The sequence below is a fragment of the Spermophilus citellus genome (genome assembly GCF_964194105.1).
Source record: "Spermophilus citellus genome assembly, chromosome: 6".
In the NCBI taxonomy this organism is placed as follows: Eukaryota; Metazoa; Chordata; class Mammalia; order Rodentia; family Sciuridae; genus Spermophilus; species Spermophilus citellus.
This window is the reverse complement of record NC_138187.1, coordinates 132200474-132222414: the sequence shown is the minus strand read 5'-3', so window position 1 is coordinate 132222414 and position 21941 is coordinate 132200474. Positions and strand designations below refer to the sequence as shown.

Genomic DNA, 21941 nt, shown 5'->3' with positions numbered 1-21941 from the left:
TGTGAGGAGCAGAGACTCCCCAGGGAGGATGGAGTAATGGTTTCTACCAGAGCCGCATGATGGACAGAGGGAGCTGATGGGGATAAAAATCGTCATTGCATCCACCCTAATGAAAAGCCCAACCCCAGGCCACTCAGCTGAGAGGATCACAGTGTCTGTGTCGCCAGCCCCATCTGCACGGCACATAGCCCCCACTGTGGCGTCACAGAGCCCCTGGCTCTTGGGACGTTCTCTTCCGGGTTTGGTTTTGTACCCTGATGGATAAGCAAACCGCGAGGCAACGCCTGGGTGGCTGTGAATACGCCTTCACTGGCCAGGGCTTGCACAATCCGTCCCAGGGGCAGGCCCTGGCCCACCCTCATCCTTTCGAAGAGGGGATGCACTTGGCATCCATTTTCCAAGAATTCTTGTGTTTGTACTGCTTAAAAGATAGAAGTAGCAAGAAGAGTCTTTTTAGCAAAGGGTCACCTAGTCACCCCAGCAACGCAGTAACCTATGAACGTTCCTCTCCCACTTCCCCACGTTTACAAATGCCCAGGCCTCTTTACCTTCTGGATTTTGGGCTGCATGCGGGAGGCACAGGGGGGCAGCTGGTTGAGAGCGCTGGTGATCTCAGGGGTTTCCACAGCAGCCAGGGCATTGCAGATGGCCTTGACAGACTGGACCACCCTGTCGGCCTTCAGCGGGAAGTCCCCCTGTGGGAGGCCACACCGTGAGGCTTGGCAGCTCTGCTCTCACACTGGTGGCCCCCAATCCACCCCCTCCCCACTTAAATGAGTGAGTCGGGAAGTGTAGGGGATAATGACTCTAAGGAAGAACTAGTGGAATCCATGCTTCGTGTTCAAACATCCTGCATCCGCAGCAAACAATCTGGTGTTAAATGAGCCAGGCCCAGGACCCCAGCCCATTCCCCCAACCACCTCTCATTCCCAGCCTCATCCGTCTGCCCCTGGCCACTTCTACTATTCAGATATACACTGGTCTCCCTCAGGGGCTGCAGTTGGAAGAAAATCGATCTGTAGGGAAGACTAATGAGGCCAAAGAGACCGTGCAGGCCTCCTTGCCCACTTTCTGATTTCTCCTAACTCAGTACACAACCTCCAGGCCAACCCATCCCACTTCCATAGACAGCCCACTCTACCCTCCCCCTGCAGTTGGTTCCTGTGTTTCCTCATGTGGAATCCCCTCTCCTGTCTGGCCCTGATTAATTACATCCATTTAAATTAAGGGCCAGACAAAATTCTACCAGCTCCTTGACAAGGGCTTCCCCACCAGTGGCCCTCTCCAGCACCCTCCAGGGGCTCCTCATTAACTCCTTGCTGTCCTTTTCTCTCGACTCACTATCGCTTTTGTCTAATCACATGAGCTGCCCAAAGGCTAAGAAATTTCTTATACTTTTCTAGCCCTAGCACCTGCCAGCACAGGGAGGGCCACAATTCGCAGAATGGTCAGAGAACTCTCGTCATTGCAAATATTTAAGTAGAGGCTACTGGTGAAGGGATTCTGGCAGTGGGGAGAGGATGAGCTAGATACAGAGTCCAGCTCCCCAGAAGGAAGGATCCACGATGCTAACTAGATCAATGAAGCGAGAGTTTTTTATTTTTTTATTTGATTTTGGGGATTGAACCCAAGGGCAATTGACCACTAAGCTACATCCCCAGCTCCTCCCCCACACACTTTTTTTCCTTTCTAATTTTGAGACAGGGTCTCACTGAGTTGCTTAGGGCCTCTCTAAATTGCAGAGGCTGGCTTTGAACCTGTGATCCTGCCTCCCACTGGGATTACAGGTGTGCACCACTACGCCCAGCAGGAAAGGTTGTTTTTGAAGGTCACTTCAAAGCAGATTTGCTTTTAGCTTCCTGACATTTGGGCAAATGTTTATTCTCATAATTCTGAGGTGTGAGGTTTCTCACCAGTCTAGGTGGAAAGGGCGCTGGCCCCTCTGTGCATTTGGGACCCTCCACCTCCTGAGGGTTTTCTACCTGTGACACCAGCTCAATGAAACCTTTCAAGCCCGAGGTTCCTGAACATTGCTGGTGGGATGCACACGCCAATGCACATTCAAGTGTGGCACTGGGAAGACAACTCTAGTTCCCTTTGCTTGGAGATGTCCTACTCCAGAGACAGGGATCAGCACACACTTCCTGACCTACTTCTTCTATTTGAGAGAGGAACCCCTTTCTACACGCTTGCCAGCTGCTCTACAGCCAGTAGTGATCTTGGCTGGCCGGTGAGCGAGGGGGATGGAAAGAAGGACTCTGCCAGCAAGGTTTCAGCTCTACCCAGATGCCTGGTGGTACTGGCTGGTCCCAGGAAGCCCGGGTAAGAGGCAGAGGAGCTTCCAGCAGCTCCCCTGGGCCAGCTCCAAGTCATGTACTCACATCAGCCAGCAGGAAGGCATCCACCTCATTGTGGTAAGTGTCAAACAGAAGACTCAGGGCCTGCCTGGGAGTTGGGGGCAGAGAAAAATCACAGGAGAGGTTACAAAAGACCCAGCTCTGGCAGACCCATTCCTTCCCTCCCTGTCCTCTGCTCAGGAATTGGGCTCTGATGTCAAGGGTTCCCATTCTTTCCAGGTCCCCTGAAGATGGGTGAGTATGGGTCCCCTACTCACCTGCTGATGGTCTGCTTGACTGGCCTCTCTTGCAGATGGATGAGGTAGTTCAAGGTGGAGGGGCTCTGGTCATCATTCACCTGTGTACAGAGCGCTCTGCTCAGCAGGGGTGATGCCCTTATCTCAGCACTCCCACTCCACTCCCCTAACGTGCCCCATATCACTTCTCCACCTCCCCGGCGCTGGGCACCCAACAACCACTCCCCACACGGACCGTCCTGGCCAGGTCACTGCGCACAGCCTTCCGTTCCATGAGTTGTAGCCGGATGTCAACATCAAACTTGCGGCAGTACTGGATATACTCGTGGCTGCCCAAAGCATGTTTGCTGGCGGGGTAGGGGGACAAGGCCATTAGCATCCTAGAGAGTCCTTGGGAAGAGATACATACCCTTGCCTTGAGGAGACAGAACCAGGAAGAAACCAGAGGAGTCCGAGTGGGGCTAGGACCTGTGTTGCAGGCCCTACCCTGGGCTCCTGGAAAATGTCATGGTGGAGACGGGGGAAGGCATAAGGACCTATCCAAACAACCCTGGGCTGAACACATATTGGCTGTCTCGGGTATTTCGTACCTGTGTTGTTATCACTGGTTCATTTCCAGGCTGGGAACTGCTTGAGTGAGTGGGGAGGAGAGGGGGTTTCTCAGGGGACAGCTCTTTACACCCCATCTCTTAGCTTCAGTGTAGAGGACAACCAAGAGAGATCCACTGTGCCCAGGCTCTGGCGTTCCCACCCTCTTTCTATATTAACGACTAAGATGCTGGTCCCAAACAAAGCAAATCCATCATGATTATTCTCACCCAAGTTCATTCTCCCTTCCTCTGAGGGTCCCGCCTGATTTGGGCTTCCTAAAAAGTGCATCCAGACAGGAGACTCTCCTCCCGACCCCAATTTAGAGGAGGAGGCCTAGGGAGCCCCTCTGGGACCCAGCCCCTTCCTCACTTCCAAATCACACCTTAATCAGAAAGGAAACCCACAAGAAAGGGCAGAGGGAGTCCCACCTCCAGGCCAACACTGCAGCCTGGGCCAGGTCTCAGCAGCTGGGTAACAGAAGCCGGAAATGGACTTCCTTCCTCAGCAGAGCTGGGAATCTAGGCCAAAAATGGAGGGGAGGGGAGGATTGTGAAAGGGAGGGGAATGTGCAGAAGCCAGTGGAGGTGCAGGACTGGAGGCCAGTCCAAATCCAGTCAGGATTTAGGGGATTCTCCACATCCTGAGGGACCTGGCCTCTAATCTGGAGCCCAAACTGCTAAGACTGAAGAGCAGCCAAAGCCTGGGGGTAGGGAGGCGGGGCAGAGGGGCAGGCCCAGGCCGGAGTGTCTAGGAGGAAGGAAGAGTGTGGTGGGGGTGGGGGAGGTGACAGGAAACCCAACCCTCCCCTAGGAGTGTCTCAAGGTTCTTATCTGAGAGCAGCCTGCATCCTGGACCAGCACTCCCCACCACCACCACCAATATCAGCCCCTCCTGCCAGGCATGGAATAGGAATCCCGAGGGGTTCCTCGGGAACTAGCGATTTTCTAAAACTTCCAGAGGGTCCTTGCCACCCCTACTGCAGGGCAGTTGTCCTATGTCAGGAGCCTGTGGCTAGGTCAAGAACTTTCAGGAGGTGAGAGGGCTGCTGGGCCAGGTCTCCAGGGGCCTGCTTGACTTTCTCCGCGGAAGGCTTTCTTTAGGTGCATTTAAGACAGAGTGGAAGGGGTGTCACCCTAGGACCATTGACCCTGTCCCACTACTTTGGTGATATTCTACCTGGGTCTTGGCAGAGAGGCAGAACCTGACAGCTCCTACTACTCCTGGACTTAGGGGCTTCAGGACTAGGGGTACTGCAAGGGAAATGGTGGGACATGTCTAATCCAGAGCCCCATTAAGACCTCTCTTTGGGCTGATCTTTTCCTGCTGGTATTCACTGACTGCTCATTGGGTCCCTATCACATTTAATCCTCACCAATTTTTTTTTGGGGGGGAGGGTGCTGTGGATGGAACCCAAGGTCTCATGCATGCGAGGTAAGTGCTCTACCACTGAGCTACACTCCCAACCCAAACCCTCATCATTCTTTTCTGAGGATACTGCAAGTCAGACTTCACAACAAGTTCATGGCAAGCCAAAATTCAAGCCGGCGTAATGGTGTTCCCAGCACCCAACTGACCCACGACGGCCCTTGTTTCCTCCAAAAGTGGAGGCTGCCTAGGGCTTCCCTGTCACAACATCATGACCTAGGACCCCCTATTATTACCTCTAGGGGAAGTAAGGACATAAGTAAGAACCACATGGGGCATGTTTGAATGTGTCCCCGGAGTTGTGGGGCTTGTCCCTTTCCTTTCCCTCTGTCTCCAGATGAGGATGCTGAGACCAGAAAAGATCCCACAATATCCCTAAGGTTGAAATCGATCAAAAAAGACAGCAACTGTATTTTCTCCCCTAGGTTCCGCCAGGGCGCCTCTGCCTAGTCCTGCTACCCTCAGCTGTGAATCTTCATTCCTGACTACCAATCCTGTGGTCTAGTCATGGGTGACCATCTTGGTATCTAGACCTGCCTGCAAGAAGGAGTGAGTAGCGGTACCCAGCAGGCTCTCTGATGGAAGGAGTGTGGCTTTCACCTTTCTCTACTCCCAGGGCCTGCTTCTTCCAAGTGGCTGGAAATGCTGGGCAGTGGCCAACCTGATCTGTCTGCTGCCACACAACTGTACCAGCCAGGGGTGGGAACCTTGCCTCTGCCTCCCCTGCAGCCCAGCCCTCCAGAGCTCTGGGGTAGCAGAAAGGGGGCTGCTTCAGCTGGTCCACATCACACTTTCCAGGGACGCTGCCTTCTGCAGAGGGCACTGGCTGAAGAGGAGCTGGAAGCCAGCCTTTGGGAGGAGGACAACCGGCTGCATGGGCCAGCGGGACAAAGGAGTGTTGGCAGGGGAAGGGGAAGACAGCAACTGTATTTTCTCCTCTAGGTTCCGTGAGGGCACCTCTGCCTAGTCCTGTTACCTCAGCTGTGAAGACACCACACATCCTGAGGAGAGGAGAAACCACCCTCCCCCAGTATGCACATCTCTGCGAGCAGAAGTCTGCAAGCAGATAGGACCTCATCAACTTTGCCTAATCCCAGCTCCAAGCACTTTCCCCAGCAGATTTGGCTTAGGATCCAGCCAACTCTGCTGGAAAACGGAGCTCCTGGGGAAAGTGCAACGTGGCCGGGAGTGTGCCCAGAAAGCAGGAGTCCTGACTGCAGGGAGGGGGTGGAGCTGCCAGTGCAGGAGCCTAGCCCCCTCCCAAGCCCTACACCCCAGGCCTCCAGAAGGCAGGTGCTGCCCCACCCACAAGTCTCTGCCCCCTTTCACTCACTTCTGAAGGAACTCCTCCAGTCCACAGGGCTTTAGTACAAAGTCCCCCACATCCACTTCCCTCAGTTCATCGTGGGTGTAACACAAGGTCTGGTAGATGAGCAAGTCTACTGTGGAGGAGCCTGTAAAGAGCAGGGTGGGGAAAGCAACAATGGTGGGCAAGGGGTAAGCAGGGCTCGGCCCCTATTGATCTCCTGTCCCCAGCTAAGCCCTCTCCCGCATCACTGCCAACCACATGATGCAGGCAAACAAACAGCTTGGGGTTTAAGAAAGTGGCTGTGGACACAGAAAGATGGCCCCGGAGCCAGTCTCTTCCCTACTGCTCTCCATCCCCATGGACCACAAGGTGAGGTGGGATGGAGACCAAAGGTTCGTAACTACAGTCCAAAACATAGCTACCCCTCCCCCAGTTCACATGCCCTCCCTAACTTACAGTTGCAGGTGAAAGTGAGTGGCTCCCGGAGGCTGTCACACAACACTGTCACCTTCAGGTTGACCTCATCCCCAAGGTGTTCTGGGCTCGGGGTTACAGCGCTCCAGACATATCCGGTGAGGGAGTAGTCTTGGATGTCAGAGCCAGATCGAAGGCTGTGCAGGAAGAGGGAGAAAGGCCCTTGCTGTGCCGTCAAAGAGTAGTTGACAAGAGATTTGTGGGAACCCTCCTGGCCAAGGGTCCCTCTGTCCCCACTCAGCTTAGCCCTCTGGGTCTGCAGGCCAGACTGGGAGCTGTGGGGAGGCAGCTTGTGGGAAACTGGCCTCTTCATTCTCGGCTACAGTTGCAAAATATTTCCCACAGTGGAAGAGCAGAGAGAGTTCCAAATGACAAAGATTTCCATATTAAGTTTAACAGAAAACTTTGATGCATCCATTTCCTTTTTTTTTTTTCAGTTCAAGAGAACACTCTGATCTTTACCTGGGGTGCATCTGCTCCTAAGGGCCACTGAGGGTCAGGGCCTAAAGTGGTGAGGTCGACTGGACTGTTAGATGAATTTTATGAATTTTAATAAAAATATGAGGCTTCTAAGATTTCAAAAACCCTGCAGACACCTGATCTGAGAGGCATCCCATAGCTCTGAATTGAGGCTCTTCTTCCTTCTAAAGTAAGGTCAGAAATGGGTGACCCTCCTCCCCCACCCCAATCCTCCAAGCCCCCACCCATTCTTGAACTCTTACATATCCAACATGTGGCAAAATGCGGCAACTTCCTCGTCTCTCTCCTCTGAGACTTCAAACAACTCGTGGCCGTTGGCAACAGTGTGGTGCCGGGAGACCACCTTGAAGGGAAGAGCAGCCCACTCAGTGCCTTTCCCCTATAGCACCCCCTTCGTGAAGGGACTCCCACATCTAAACCAGACTCTAGGGGTGAAGACTTTCCAGCTCTTCGATACAGAGAAAGGGGAGCATGACAATATAGAAAATCCAGAAATACACTTGTGTGCCATCCTGGGAGACCAACAGCCACATTAAAAAAGAAGAGTTGATGGGCTGGGGATGTGGCTCAAGCGGTAGCGCGCTGGCCTGGCATGTGTGCGGCCCGGGTTCGATCCTCAGCACCACATACCAACAAAGATGTTGTGTCTGCCGAGAACTAAAAAATAATAAATATTTAAAAATTCTCTTTCTCTCTCTCTCTCTCTCTCTCTCTTTAAAAAAAAAAAAGAAGAGTTGATACTTGGGCTGAGTATAGAAGTGGGGTGCCGTAGACAAGTCTCTGACCAGCTCGGGGCAGCCAGGTGGGCTGTGTGCGGCCAAGCGGGGCGAGAGTTTTCCTGGGGAGGCTCCCAGAGGTGCAGTGGGAGCTGATCTGGTGGCCATTTATCCTAGCCCTTCCACTGAGGCCAGGGCAGATAGGGGTTCCAGATGGTCCCAGGAGGGGCTTGGCCCTCTGACACCCCAGAGGTGCAAAGGGAGCTAGATCTAGAGCCCTTTGGTAGACGGTGACTCAGACACATGTGCCTTCTCCGTAAGTGCTATTTGAGGAAGAAAGTGTCAAAGCAGAGGTCTGGGCAGGAGAGAACCTGGGAGAAGGCTTGGCTCCTTCCTGCTGGCTCCAGAGCTTGCTGGTTCTGAAGGGCTGAAACTTGGACAGCCTGCCCTGGTTGGCCTACCTCCTCTCCCAGAGCATGGTGTGGTGCTGGGGTTGTCAGACAACACCCACAACTGTTTCCCATCCATAGTTGCTCTCAATCACCCAGGAGGGGCCTAAAGAAGTCCTCAAATGAGCCTCAAGGAGGAGAAAGGAGGTGGCAAGTTGGTGCTGACAGGTTGCTGCCTGACAACCTGCCCAGGTCGGCCATCCCAGAGAAGGAGGCCTGCTGTGGGAGAGGCAGCCGGTTCTCACAGCTGCTTCCAGGGCGGAGCCTGATACTGGGTCTGCGCACACCACACCACCAGCACCTCTCATCTCTCACCCTCCCCACTGGCTGTTCTCAGGTCCTCCCTGCCCCTCAGGGTAGATGGCAGCAACGGAGCTCCTCATTTGAATATGTGACTGTTTTCTCTGGGTGACCCTCTCAGCAGCCTTGCTCCCCTGGCTGTGTGGGGTGGGGGACACAGAAGGGAGGGCAGTCGTAGGGGCAGTTGGCATGTGAGGCCCTGGCTCTGCCAAGTGCATGCCTGTGTCCGGACAAAACAATAGAACCACTGTCAGCAATTAACCCACAAAAGACAGAGACAGAGAGGAGCGGGGAGGCCAAGGCAGGAGAGGGAGAGGGGCAGAACAGAATGGCTACTGAAGGCCATTTTCATGCCCTTTCCGTACCACTCACTGGCACTGGAGGAAAACAAAAGCCACTTACGTTTGCCCGGCTGGCAGGCCCTGGTGCCATCTCCCGATGCTGGCTGGGAGAGTCTGCCAGGCAGAGGCTGGCAGCGGGGGTACCAGGCTGGCATTTGGAGCCAGCCATTTCCAGAGATGGCTCAGCAGGCCTGGGATGAGGGTCCCTCCGGCTGGAAGCCCGGCGAAGGCGGGGTGGGGGTACAGGCCGAGGGCCCAAGGGATCCCCCCTCCCGGAGGGCTGAGCCCCTGCCCCCAGCTGAGGTGGGGAGGACCAAGGCCACATTTCCCCTCCAAATTGGCAAGAGACGCTTGCTCTGCCCGTGCTTCTTCAAGGAGCCTCCAGCCAGGGCTCCCTCTTAGAACTCTGATGACACTCAGGATGGGGGCAGGGTGAAGGAGTGGAGGAGGCAGGAGAGAGGACAGAGCTGACCACCTCCCAGGGTGGCCTGAGCAAGGCCCAGCTCTGAGCAAGGAACAGGAATCTCCTAGTCCCTATAAATAGCGGGAGCAGCCCCACCTCTCAGAGCAGGGCCTTTAAAAAGCCCTGAGCTCTGGAGCGGTGGCTTATCCCAGGAGCTGATTCTGCTTTTGGGGGGACTCTCTCAGCAGAGGAAGGAAGGACTGAGTAGCTCTTCAGAACTGGGATGGATCCCAAAGGCTGGGTGTGAGGTGGGAAAGCCCCAGTGCCCCTTGGACAATGGATAAGGAGGAAACGGGGATGGAATGAGGTGGAAAGATAAGCCACAGAAGTCATCAGCCCTGGGGGAGACGCCTGACACCTTGAGGCCACGGTTGGCAGGGGCCAAGGGTGACACACAAGGCAGACTTTAGGTCCCACCCATGGAGATGCTGTGGATACTTCTCTCAGCCAGAAAAAGACCAAAGCTGCCCTGGAGCCCACCTGGGGCGAAACGGAGAGACTTTGCTACTTTATACTACATAGTGATGCAAGTCAAATTACTCTCATGGTTCTATTTTTTCCTAAATATTTTCACTAGGAAAAGAGTGGGTGGGGATGGATAGCAGTGAAGCTGCACACAATATGCAACTGTACTTGATACAATGAACTTAAAAATGGTTAAGATGGTTAAGTCTTATGTTCTGTAGTTCTTACCACCACAAAAGGGACAGACAGGGGAGGTTGGGCACAGAGGGAGAGAGGGAAGAAAAGAGAAAGGAGAGGGAGGAAGAGGGGGGTTTTGGGACAAGGAGACCAGGGTTGGATGCCAGCTCTGCCATGTCTTGACGTGGGGCTTTGGACCATCAGGCAGGGTTGTTGTGGAGACCTGGATCGGGGTCTGGTATTCAGTGAGCACTAAACAAGTGGCTGATATTATGAATGAGCCTGAAGGTGGCACAGCGCTTTGTCAGAGCAGGGCCTCAGGCACCGGAAACGACTTGCTTAAGTCCACAGGGCCATTCACCCAGAGTTAGTGACAAATCCCCTAACTCCTGGTATAGTCCTTACATGATGAGGTCAGCACATGCTAGGAACCAGGATTCCAAAGCTCCTAACCCCAGAAAGGGCTCTTTTGGCTAAGAGACATTAAGAGAGATTCATCAATAATCTGATGTAGGTGACATAATCTGGGCTCGTGCCCATTTCTTCTTTACTGGTGTCCCTCTCCTGCCCCCCCACACACACAATCAAGCCCACCTTGGACCTTTTCCCACCAGGGCCCAGATTCCCGATGGCAGAAGAGGGGAGGAGAGGACTAAAGGGTGAGTACTTGGCAGATTTGAACTTGGAACAGCAAAGAAGAGGGCCTGGTCCTTGTTTCTGAATGACATGGGAAAAGGGGAAGAGAAGAAATACAGTGAGGTCCTCACCGGAGCAGCAGAAATCCGGCGGTTCTTGCCTGGTGTCGCATTCTTCCGGTTGGCATAGCGGGAGGCATAGGTTCGGGGAGGCACCTGAGGGGGCATGGTCTTGCTCCGGGCCACAGGTTTTCCAGGGGTGTCCTTGCTGAAATCCAGGGGCCCTCGGCCTTCCTTCCAGTCCCGAGTGGCATCCCGCAACATCTCCGCATCATAGGTTGACTTCAAGTTGAGCCTTGTAATTGCGTCATTGATACCATCATAATCCACAGACCCCAGCAGGCGCTCCTGCCCCCCATTTCCTGGCAACTCTTCCTCTTCCAGGATCCGATGCCCCAACAATTTGTTAGAGGATTGTTCCACCAAAGAAAAAGTGTTGATGTCATTGGGCTGAGAGATTTTGGAGGATGAGGGGGACCCCTTTCTGGGAGGCAGGGGAGGGGTATCCCAGATAGAGACTCGGGGAGGCAAAGGAGGTGGGGACAGTTTCTTGCAAGAGTCATCTACATTCCCTGGTCCTGGGGACAAAGAGAGGTCCCTATCGGAACCATCAAAAATGTAGAGATAGTCTCCAGACAGTGAGCCTTTGGGCCAGGGATCTGGGCCAGGCTGGGGGCCCGGGGAGGTAGAGTGGTTGGGCGGCTCTTCCTGTGGGGACAGCGAGTTGTAATTGAGGGTAGGATCAGAGCCAGAGAGACCGCGTAACAGCTTGAGGTCACCCCGCCTTGCTGCGGGCTTGTGGTAGAGGTCTGAGACAGGCTCATCCCAGCTGATGAGAGAGGGCTCCAGGTTCTGCTTAGCCCTGCTCTCCTCCTTATCATGCCGGAGACGGGACAGAGCATCATACTCCATCTGCAGGGCTTCAGCCATGGCCAGTTCTTTGCGGCTGATCCCCACTGACTCCAGGGACTTCCAGTGCTCCCCATTGCCCTGAGTCGAAGACATGGTGAGGACGGGGGCACGCGACAGAAGGAAGCTTTCTACTTCCTGCCAATGTCAGGACTGGAGGGCTGAAGCATGGTGTCTGGAGACCTGCAGAGGAGGAGTAAAAATATCATTCAGCCACAAAGAGAGACTCATCAATCAGCTGATGTAGGTGACATAGTCTGGGCTCGTGCCCATCTCTTCAGTGCCTACCACAGATGGGAAACAGAGAGATGGAGGAAAAATGAGATACCAGGTCAACTTCATCTATTATATCCATCCCCCCACCCACTCATCTATACATGTCTCCATCTCTGGTCACTAACTCCTATCTTCATCTCTCTCCTGTATGCCCCAAGGACAAAAAGGGGTGCCTTTCATCAGACAAGAAGAAAAATTTAGAGGAGCCAACTCTCCAGTTTAAAGGGGATGAACATGGTGGCTTATGCCCATAATCCCAGGGACTCAGGAGGCTGAAACAGGAGGATTGCCAGTTTGAGGCCAGCCCGAGCAACTCAGTGAGACCCTGTCCCAAAATAAAAAATAAAAAGGGCTGGGGATATAGCTCAGTGGTAGACCATCCCTGCTGAGGGCCATTGCCAAGTAGGAATGACGCATCGAAATTTCCTTGCCAGCGTACCCCATGTTGCTTAGAGGACACTCGCTGGGACATTGCATGTATGCTTTAGTAAGGTGACCTTGCTCAAGGACCAGGGCGATCCGGGTTTAGAGCTGATCAGGTTTTAGGGAGTATCCCGTCCTTGGGTTTAGGGAAGTTCCAGGTTTAAGGTGTACCCTGCGGGGGAATAGGGCGTATCCTGCTGCCTCAGGCACCCCCAATCCTTGAGTTCCCGTTGAGTTCTCGTGAGATTCAGAAAGTATTGGAAAAAAAAAGCCTCGTGGAGTAGGTGAATTGGGCAGCGGCAGAACTGGGATTTCCTCAGAAAGTGTGTAGAGGCCGGTGTGAGTTCGGGAATAAAGAATTGCTGTGTGAATCTACAAGGTGTGTGGTGGCTCGTGATTCTGTGCCCAGCCAAGACTGCGGCACATCCCTGGGTTTGATCCCCAGAATTGCAAAAATAAAACATTAAAAAAAAAAAAAAAGAGCACAACTGTCTAGGGATGTAGGAGGGCACAATGGCAGAACACTTGCTAGCATGCAGGAGGCCCTGGGTTCAATTCCCACACTGCAAACGACTGGTACCTACCCAAGAAAATTGAAAGCATATATCCACACAGATTTAGAAATATTCACAAATATTCACAGAAGCCTTATTTGCAATACTTCCAAACTGGAAATGACCCAAATGTCCATCATCAGGCAAACAACTTTTTTAAAAATGTGGTATATCTATGTGTTTACAATTGAATACTTCTCAGCAAGGAAAAGGAATGAATTATTGATTAATGCATGCACATGGATGAAAAACAAATTAGCTATGCTGAGGGCTGGAGATATAGCTCAGTTGGTAGAGTGCTTGCCTTGCATGCAGCAAGGCCCTGGGTTCAATCCCCAGCACCTGACAAAAACAGATAAAATACAATAAGGGCTGGGGATATAGCTCAGTTGGTAGAGTGCTTGCCTTGTATGCATCAAGGCCCTGGGTTCAATGCCCAGGAACACACATACTCACACACATCAAATAAGATAATATTCTATCCATCTAGAACTACAAAAAAAAATTTTTTTTTTAATAATAAAATGCGGGGCTGGGGATGTGGCTCAAGCGGTAGCGCACTCGCCTGGCATGCATGCGGCCCGGATTCGATCCTCAGCACCACATACCAACAAAGATGTTGTGTCCGCCAAGTACTGAAAAATAAATATTAAAAAATTATCTCTCTCTCTCTTTAAAAAAAAAATAATAATAAAATGTGGCTCAGTGGTAGAGTACTTGCTTCTCTTCCAACCCCATGTATCGGCACAACCCTCTTCTGCTCATGTGCCAACCACTGATCTCCTCCAGGGTGATGTTACTGGATTTCCCTTCACTTTCCTGTACTTCAACCTCTTGTCCTTATGTGGTTTCTCTCTTCAGCCCATCAATTGGCCTCTTCCAGCCTCAGAAACAAAACGGGATCTGTCACCCCCACTACTTACAACCTAAACACCTTCCCTCGCTGCTTGGTCCTCTGCTCTCTTCCCTTCTCGCCATCCTTCACAAGAGAGCAGCAATACCTGATGTTCCCCAACTCTCCCTTCCCATGCACTCTTTTTTTTTTTTTAAAGTATGTTGACACCCAATTCGAGTCTTCATACATGTACTTTTTTTTTTTAAACAGAGAGAGAGAATTTTTTTTTAATATTTATTTTTTAGTTTTTCGGCGGACACAACATCTTTGTTTGTACGTGGTGCTGAGGATCGAACCCGGGCCGCACGCATGCCAGGCGAGCGCGCTACCGCTTGAGCCACATCCCCAGCCCCCCATGCACTCTTTAACTGACTGTCATCTGGCGTTTCCAGCAACAATGCCCAGGCTGCCCGGCTCAGCAGGCACTTCCCTCTGCCCAGAAGTCCCTGCAGCACTTGGCTCTGCGGACCATCCCCTTCCTTCCTAAGTCTCTGGCTTTTGATGCAGTTTTCTTTCTTGCTTTTTGCCTCCATCTTTGTCCTCCTTTCCCTCTGCCCAGTTCTGACATGCTGATGTTGGCTCAGGTTGCCGTTCTTGGCCCTTGTCACCACACGACCCCCCTGCTCAGGCAGTCTCATCTATCCCACCACCCACAGGTGCTGGTTCTCCTTCAAGTTCATCTGCCCACCTGAATCTCAAAATCCAGATGGCCCAAATTGAACTGTCACGTTCTTTCCTCCCTACGCCTGCTCCTCCTTCCTGACTCCTGAGTGGCATATTCTATCCCCAAGCTAGAAACTCAACAGACACCCTAGTGTCCTCCCTCCTTTGGGCCCCACATCCAATCACCAAGAACTGCCAAGTCTCTTCCCCTTCAGGACTTCCCCGGACTAGGGCTCCCTTCCATCCTAACCGGGCTGTCCTAATTCAAGCTCTTATCTCCTCTCTGTACAATAGCCTCCTAATAGTCCTTCCTCCTCCTAATCTTCCCATCTCCAAGGCTTTCTCTACAGAGCAGCCTGAGGGCTTTCTGAAGTGTAAATTGGATCATCTCACTCCCCTGCTAACAACCAATCCTTCAATGGCTCTCTATTTGACTCCTCCGCAAAGCCTTTATCATCTGCCCCCATCTCCCACTCACCTGCAGCTCATCCCCAACCCGTTCATCATTGTGTATTTGATCCCTCTGTGATGTGGCTCAAGCTGCCCTTCCTGGTCCCCTTTGCCTGTGTGACTAACTCACCTCTTGCTAAGAGATCAGGCTAAGAAGTCTTCTCTGAACCCCCAGATTGGATCCCTTCTTCCTGCTCCACACAGCTACCTGTACATATTCCAAATATGGGCTTAAATTATTTTATTCAAAATCACACATTTCGGGCTGGGATTATGGCTCAGCGGTAGAGCGCTCGCCTAGCACGGGCGGGACCTGGGTTCGATCCTCAGCACCACCTAAAAATAAAGGCATGGTGTTGTGTCCATCTACACCTAAAAAAATAAATATTAAAAAAAAAATCACACGTTTCGGGATCTGTCACCCCCACTAAGCTCCTCAAGATCCCAATTCGCCTTACTTCCACGGAGAAAGAGGGTACCTGAACATTCTTTGTGAATATTGAATATAAGGGCAGAGGTTTGGTGTCTGGTGCTGCTTAGACCCTGGCACCGACCGGTTTTTCCTGGCACCTCTCTATGTTTTTCCACATGGAGAGGCTGACCAGGATACAGGTGATGTCTTTCCTTAGAGTCCTTCAAACACAGGACTGGGTTTCAAAAGTAACTGGGCTGGGTGTGGCACCTATAAGCAGGTATACAGATAGGCAGGAAAACCCCATGCAGTGCCTTCCAGCTCTGAGATTCTTTGACTCAGACCTATGGATTCCCCAATGTGAAATTCCTCAGAGGACTCCAAAGTCATAGAAAATACAAGGAAAAACCCCAGGGGTGAGCCAAGCAGGCCCTGCTCCTGAGGCTTTCCCAAGACACAGGAAAGGCCAGCTACCCTCTGTAACTACCATCCCCCCCACCCCACTCCCCCATCACGCAGGGAAGGAAGCCCAGCCTGTGCTGACACATGTCACACCAGGGGCCAAGCTGGCAGCTGCTCCTTCCTAAAGGCTCACACGGATGCTGAGAGAGTGATGGTGACGGGACAGGACAAACAGCATCCCCTGCAGGTCCACGAGAGCCACCTCCAAAATGAAGTGAGCATTCAGAAACCAGCAGCCAGGCACAGGGAAAACCAGAGAGGGAAACAGGAAAGGAGGCAGCCACCAGTCCCAATGACCTTGAGACAGAGCGAGCTGGCTTGCTCTAAGCCCCAAATTTCATTTTCGGGGAGTGGGAGCCAAGTATTTTAGGAATCAGGTCTCCTATTTCCTGCCTCCTCCCTACCCCAATTCAGTTTCTCTGAAGCAGCCTCGACTGGGTTGACACATTGGAAACTGCTCTAGTCCCTTAGTCCTTAAGGGCTACGAGGGATTCCATTAAAAAAATACATATACATAGAGTCACATAGGTCTCAGGAGAGAGGGCAGGTAAGTGAGGGCCTCTGTCCTTCTCTTCCACAGCCCATCCAGGAAGAGGTATCTGAGGCCAGCACCGCTACCACACAACCCCAAGAGCATGCCACACTTTGTATTCTATATCAGTGGCATCCCGACAAAGAAACCAAGTGAATGGCGCCCCCTGGAGTTGTGCACATTGGCAGTCCTGTGTTCTCTCCTAGTTTCCATCTCTCAAGAGAACAGATGGAAATGAGTGGAAAGGTCAGTTTCCTATCCCCACCTGCATGTGCTGCTTTGTGCTCACTCGTGCTCGCTCTCTCTCTCTCTCTCTCTCTCTCTGCTTCACCACTTTGCCTCTAGTCATTCTCCTCTGTAAACACGATGCCCTTAGCACACCTACAAAATTTCACATTGACACAACATGATCCAGCGTACAGCCCACACCTGAATGACTGCAATCATCATCTGGGAAATGTTTCAAACACATAAATTCCTGGCCCCTCCCGCTGGAGGCTCTGATTCAGTGGGACGAATCCCTGGACTCCGTATATTTCCAGAGCACCCCCCAACCCCCACCAGGTGATTCAGAAGTGCAGCCAGATTTCAACCCCCAGACAAGGGTTTCAGAACCCGTAGGAAGATAAGAAGAAACCGAACAGAAGGGGACATGTTTAGGCCGAGCAGGTCGGTGCCAGGGTCTAAGCAGCAACAGATACCAACCTCAGTCTACACAGCTGCCCACAGATGGCTGGGGGCTGGGAGGGAGGAAATGGGGTCAGGGCAGAGCCACACAATGGTTCAGAGTCAATGGGGGAGAGAAAGGGAGAAAGCCCTCCCTCCCGAGGAGCTGGCTCTGTTTGGAACCCCTGCCAAGGAGGGAGGGGCCGAGGGCACCACTGAAGCCGTGGCAGAGAAGCTTCCTGCTCTCTTGTGGGAGTGCGCCGTGCCAGCGTTGCTCTGGCTCAGGACTGGGAGAACCTAAAGGGCCTGGGTCATCTCCCCACATCCTGAGCCATAGAACTGGATCCCAAAGGGTGTTGAGAATCAGGATTCAGGTGACTGTGGCACAATTCCAAGGAGCTTAGAATCTAGCAAAGGTGATAGACGCATGTGTTAAATAATTCAGTCCCCTCTTGGGGTATAAAACTGGGCGGCCCTGCATGTCTCGGCCCATCTCCACTGGGCAGGGGAAATGGGGAACTCTCAAGCAAGATGGCGAAGAGTGGAGTCTCAAGCACCTGGGGCCTTGGGCATCCCACCATTTCAGTAGTTTTTAGGCAGGGAAGAGAACTCGGTTCTAGGACTTCCCTAGGAAGGGCCCCTCAGTACTTCCCCTCAGGACAGACAGGATCCAGGGGACTGGAGGGCATAAGGACTTAACCCCTTTGGCTTCTACGTTTTTCTCTTCAGAGAGGACCTCTGTCTCTATCCATCCCCCAACACCTACAATTACCACCCCCCAATCCTGCAGGCTTTGCCAGCCCCAGACCTCATGCCACACACTGGCTGCCCTGCTCCAGCTGTCCCTCCCCAGCTCTAGCTCTGACAGTGATATCAATATGTCCTGTACCAGGAACCACACTCCTCCAGCAGGAAGTGATTCAATGAGGTCAAGCAGGCCAATTCCCTGCCTCCAACAGATGTACATCTGACCTCTGCTTCCTTATTGAAAACCCACAGTCTCCGCGGGGCACGTGGTGCACACGCCTGTAACCCCAGCGGTTCAGGAAGCTAAGGCAGGAGGATCACAAATTCAAAGCCAGACTCAGCAACTTAGCAAGACCCTGTCTCAAAATAAAAAAATAAAAAGGGCTGCGGATGTGGCTCAGTGGTTAAGTGCCCCTGAGTTCAATCCCTGGTACCAAAAACACAACAAAACAAAAACCCACCGTCTCATACACCTCTCTATACGCGTCTTGATTCAGTCCCTTACTGAAGCATGTGTATACCAAGAAGGCAATAAGGTCTATTTTCTAGCCTATGTTCCCTCTGAGCAGTTCTCCTTTAGCCCCAAATGTGAGGACACAGAAAATAGCTGTTGTGTTTTTTTCCTACTCATTTATTTCCTCTCTAGCATCTTCTTAGTCAAATTTTAGCAACCTCGAGTCATTCACCATTTCCTACCAGGACTCACTCTCCATCTCTCATTGCCTGGGTGTATCCTGGACTCTCCACTAATGTGAAGCTAAACTAGACACAAGAGTTTAAGAAGAAGCCAGGCACAGTGGTGCACGCCTATAATCCCAGTAGCTTGGGAGGCTGAGGCAGGAGGATTGCCAGTTCAAAGCCAGCCTCAGCAATTTAGTGAGGCCCTAAGCAACTCAGAGAGATCCTGTCTCTAAATAAAAAATGAAAAGGGCTGGGGATGTGGCTCAGTGGTTAAGCACCCCTGGGTTCAATCCCTAGTGTGTGTGTGTGTGTGTGTGTGTGTGTGTGTGTATACACACACAAAGAGTTTTAAGAAGAGGCTTTCGTGTACAACAAGAGATATGAAAAATTGTGCTCTATTGTGTAATATGAAAAGTAATGCATTCTGCTATCATATAGAACAAATTAAAATTTTTAAAAAATGAAAAAAAGATATAGATGAGCAAAGGAACAGGGGCTAGGAGCCTGCTGGACGTGGTTAGAGACAGTCCAGTCTGCATGCTCTGCTAGCTTCCATCCGACCCCAGCTCAGAAACTCCCAGCACACTCCTGCAGACGCTGGGCTCTGTGTATAAAGAAACAGACAGGGGTGGAAGACGTGAGCAGCTCGTGGCTCCTCTCAGAATATTCCTTCCTCTAGAGCCGACAATTGAACCACAGGGCCAGGACCTGGAGCTGGCAGTCAGCTGAATGGAACGTTTGGCAAAGGGGAAGAAAAGCCTTGGCAGCTGTGGATTCCTAACCCAGGAACCATCCCAGGAGCCGGAACAGCCACATCCCCTTTGTCTGGTCCCTGCCTCCTTCTTTCCCGGGAAAGAAGCCACAGCCCCACGAACCTGCCCTTCTCCTTCAGTGAGCCCCAGGTCCCTGTAGGGCCATAGGCGTTTCAAAGGACTCCTCCACTACCTCTACCAACCAGAGAAAGGTGATGGGGCAGGATGTTGGTGAGGACAAGCAAAGACCCCAGGAAGAGCTCCCCTTACCAACCTTGACCTCTAGCAGGGGGGCCTCCTGAGTATCATCACATGCAACCTTCACATCATCCCAAATCCAAAAAGCCACACCTGGGAACAGCAACACCTTGGAATCCTGGTCTCTCTGAAAGTACTGTGGGTGCTGTGTGGTAAGAGGCTGAGGCCCCTCCTCAGGAAGGGGACACAGAAAATGGGTTGTATGGGGTTCAGGACATAGTCACTGCCTTCAGCTCCTCCCTCCCCCCATCTGCTATCCTCCTCCTCCCTAGCTTGGCTTCAGCACACCTTTTTCTTCCTGCAAATCCAGGCCTCCTGCAAAGCCCAGATTATCACCTGTCACCTTCAGCCTAGGTTCAGTTTCTTAGGCTGATGCCCCGTGGAATCCAGTTCTCCAGGATTCCTGCCTGAGTCGGGAAAACTCCCCAGAAGAGGCCAGCCCATGAAAGACTCCATAAAGCAGGTCACAGCTGTTCCCTTCCAGACAGGGCAGCAAAATGAGGACAAAACAGACCAACAAGGCCCTGATCCACCCGGAGGGCATCGGTGAGATCTGCTCCATCATAGCTGGGGACCCCTGGAGTCCTTGTGCCCTGGCTGGGCTGACCCACCAGTGTCTGCCTGGAGCACAGAGGCAGCACTGAAGCCTGCGTCGATTAGGGGCAAACCCCTGGGCAAGCAGATGAGGATGGAGGGCAGGGTAACTGCAGAGGCAGAGGACTCACCAGAGGACACCAAATGATGCCACTGAGATCATACCTGGAAGAAAGGCATCTTTGCTAGGAGCCACCTTGGTTTTTTTATAGAGGGTCTCCAATTCATTCAATTATAATTCCTTGAGTGTTTTCTTTTTGGTAGCAACTTTCTCAGAAAGCTCTCACTTCTGGATGATAAATCCTCCTTTCTGTTACAGATGAAGAGAAATGAGGCCCACCCGGAGGAAGTGCCTTTGCTGTGGGCCTCACACTGAGATCACTGCAGAGTTGGGAAGGACCCACAGACCTGGTATGGCGAGGCTACCATGGGGCTGATACCCAGAAACAACCTCAGCCCCAGCCCTGGGCTCTCCCTCCATGACTGCCAGATTGCCAGAGCCATGGGACCAAGAGGACCCAAGAGATGGCAACCAGAATGATCAAGCACACAGAGTAGGGAAGGTGGCCAGCAGCTCCCTTGGGGAGGTACTCTCTGGGGTGCCTTTGGAGGCCTGGGTGTGGGAGCCAGTGGGCAGGGACAGGCTGTGTGGGCGGTGGGCTGCCGGCAGCTGACTACCACCTGCTCTGCTCTGAGGAGGGCCAAAGGAAGTCAAGCAGAACAAGGCCGAGAGGGCCGAGCCAGCCAGCCATGGCAACCGGCGGAGGTGCCAACCAGCCCCCACACCATGCTAGAAGCAAGCTCTTTCCCTCCCTCTGGGCACAGAAGCTCTGAACCACATGCTCCGCCCCTCCCCAAGCCCTGCCTACTGTGCCTCTGCTACCAGGGCATTCCTGGACCAGCAGTGTAGACATGTGGGCTAATCATAGAGCAGAATGTCTTCAATTAATGCTAACTCCCCACATGGATGCAATCTCTGATGGACTACAGTCATTCGCAGGGACCCAGAGCCACGAGCATGAGCATGAGCATGCTCATGCCAAGCTAGCATGCTCCCCAGCACCACAACCACTCCCCTCCCCTCGCATCCACACCTTTCTCCCATGCCCTCCAGCCACTCCTCAGAATTCCCATTCCATACTTACCCACACTTTTCAGACCTTCCCCCATACACATCTTGTACCCCACACACCACCCACAATCCCTATACCTCCCATCTTCCCAACCCCACCCCACACCCTTCCCACATACCCTCCTCGCCTCCCATCTTGCTGCAGACTCTCCACCCATCACCCTACACACACATCCTCCAAATTCCTCCCTCCCTCCCAGGCTCCCTGAGGAGAGAGAGGAGGAAAAGCTGGCTTGGACCCCATGAGGTCATGTTCCTAGTGTCACTGGCAGAGAAGTCTGAGAAAAGTAGAGGGAAGGTTGAACCCGGAAGAAAAAGAAAAACAGGACCTCTGGGTTCCAGGGACAGTTCTGGCCCTTCCCCAGGCGGGCTCTTCCTTGTTTGCATTCCAGCACGCCCAGGGCAGGCCCTGCAGCCAGGACAGCACCCTGGGAGACACAGCCCCCCAGGAAGGGAGATTCAGACAGCTTCCCCAGGGCTGCTTCCCATTTCCCAAAAGCCTCCAGGTCTCTGACAGGCCCCGGGATGGCCGGTGATTTCCTAAGTCAGAAAGGTGTGGAAAAGCCCCACAGACTAGGGTGGGAACGGAAAGGGGAACCAGCTTGCAAGCAGGCCCCAGCTTTTACAGACTGGCACCAGTCAGCCGATACTAATTTACACAGGGGTGCTGGAGGCCAAGGTGTGAGTCCTTCCCACCAACATCTGCCTCTGTCACCGGAAGGCAGGGAGCTGAAACTCCAAACCTCAGGTCATATGTTCCCACCAAAGAAAATTTAAAGTCAGACACCAAAAAGTCACACAAGAGAACTTTATTGTAAATGAAAGTGAGGTGAAAGGAAAGTAAAAGCAAAGTGAGGCACAAGCAGAGAACACTCTCAAGACAGAGAGGGTGGGCCATCTCTGAGCAGAGAACACAGAGAACAGCCTGTCTCCGATTTTATTACTGTTTGCTGATTACCAGGAGAGCTGGGGACTACCTTCTGTACTCTTTGCCAAACAGGTGTTCAACTCCTCCTTCACGTCAGGGCGGTGCAACTTTTGACCTGAGTGGGTCCTC

At 52.6% G+C, this 21941-nt stretch overlaps 1 protein-coding gene across 5 annotated transcripts in view; it reads right to left on the bottom strand.

Annotated features, from left to right (window-relative positions):
• PIK3C2B (phosphatidylinositol-4-phosphate 3-kinase catalytic subunit type 2 beta) overlaps window positions 1-21941 on the bottom strand; it is a 64854-nt gene that overhangs the window by 31564 nt on the left and 11349 nt on the right. For 3 of the 5 annotated variants that reach the window (XR_014022404.1, XM_081297008.1, XM_081297009.1), the window contains exons 2-9: window positions 10551-11570; window positions 7115-7215; window positions 6375-6529; window positions 5943-6063; window positions 2829-2940; window positions 2615-2694; window positions 2382-2445; window positions 549-695 (exon numbers count right to left, since the gene is read on the bottom strand). Coding sequence is in view for 4 of the 5 variants with exons in the window: in XM_081297008.1 (XP_081153134.1) it covers window positions 549-695; window positions 2382-2445; window positions 2615-2694; window positions 2829-2940; window positions 5943-6063; window positions 6375-6529; window positions 7115-7215; window positions 10551-11483 (1713 nt within the window). In the remaining variant the exon portion in view is untranslated. Of the gene's footprint in view, window positions 1-548; window positions 696-2381; window positions 2446-2614; window positions 2695-2828; window positions 2941-5942; window positions 6064-6374; window positions 6530-7114; window positions 7216-8739; window positions 9190-10550; window positions 11571-21941 lie in introns of those variants that run through there. The other 2 variants (XM_081297011.1, XM_081297010.1) reach the window with 2 other exon arrangements.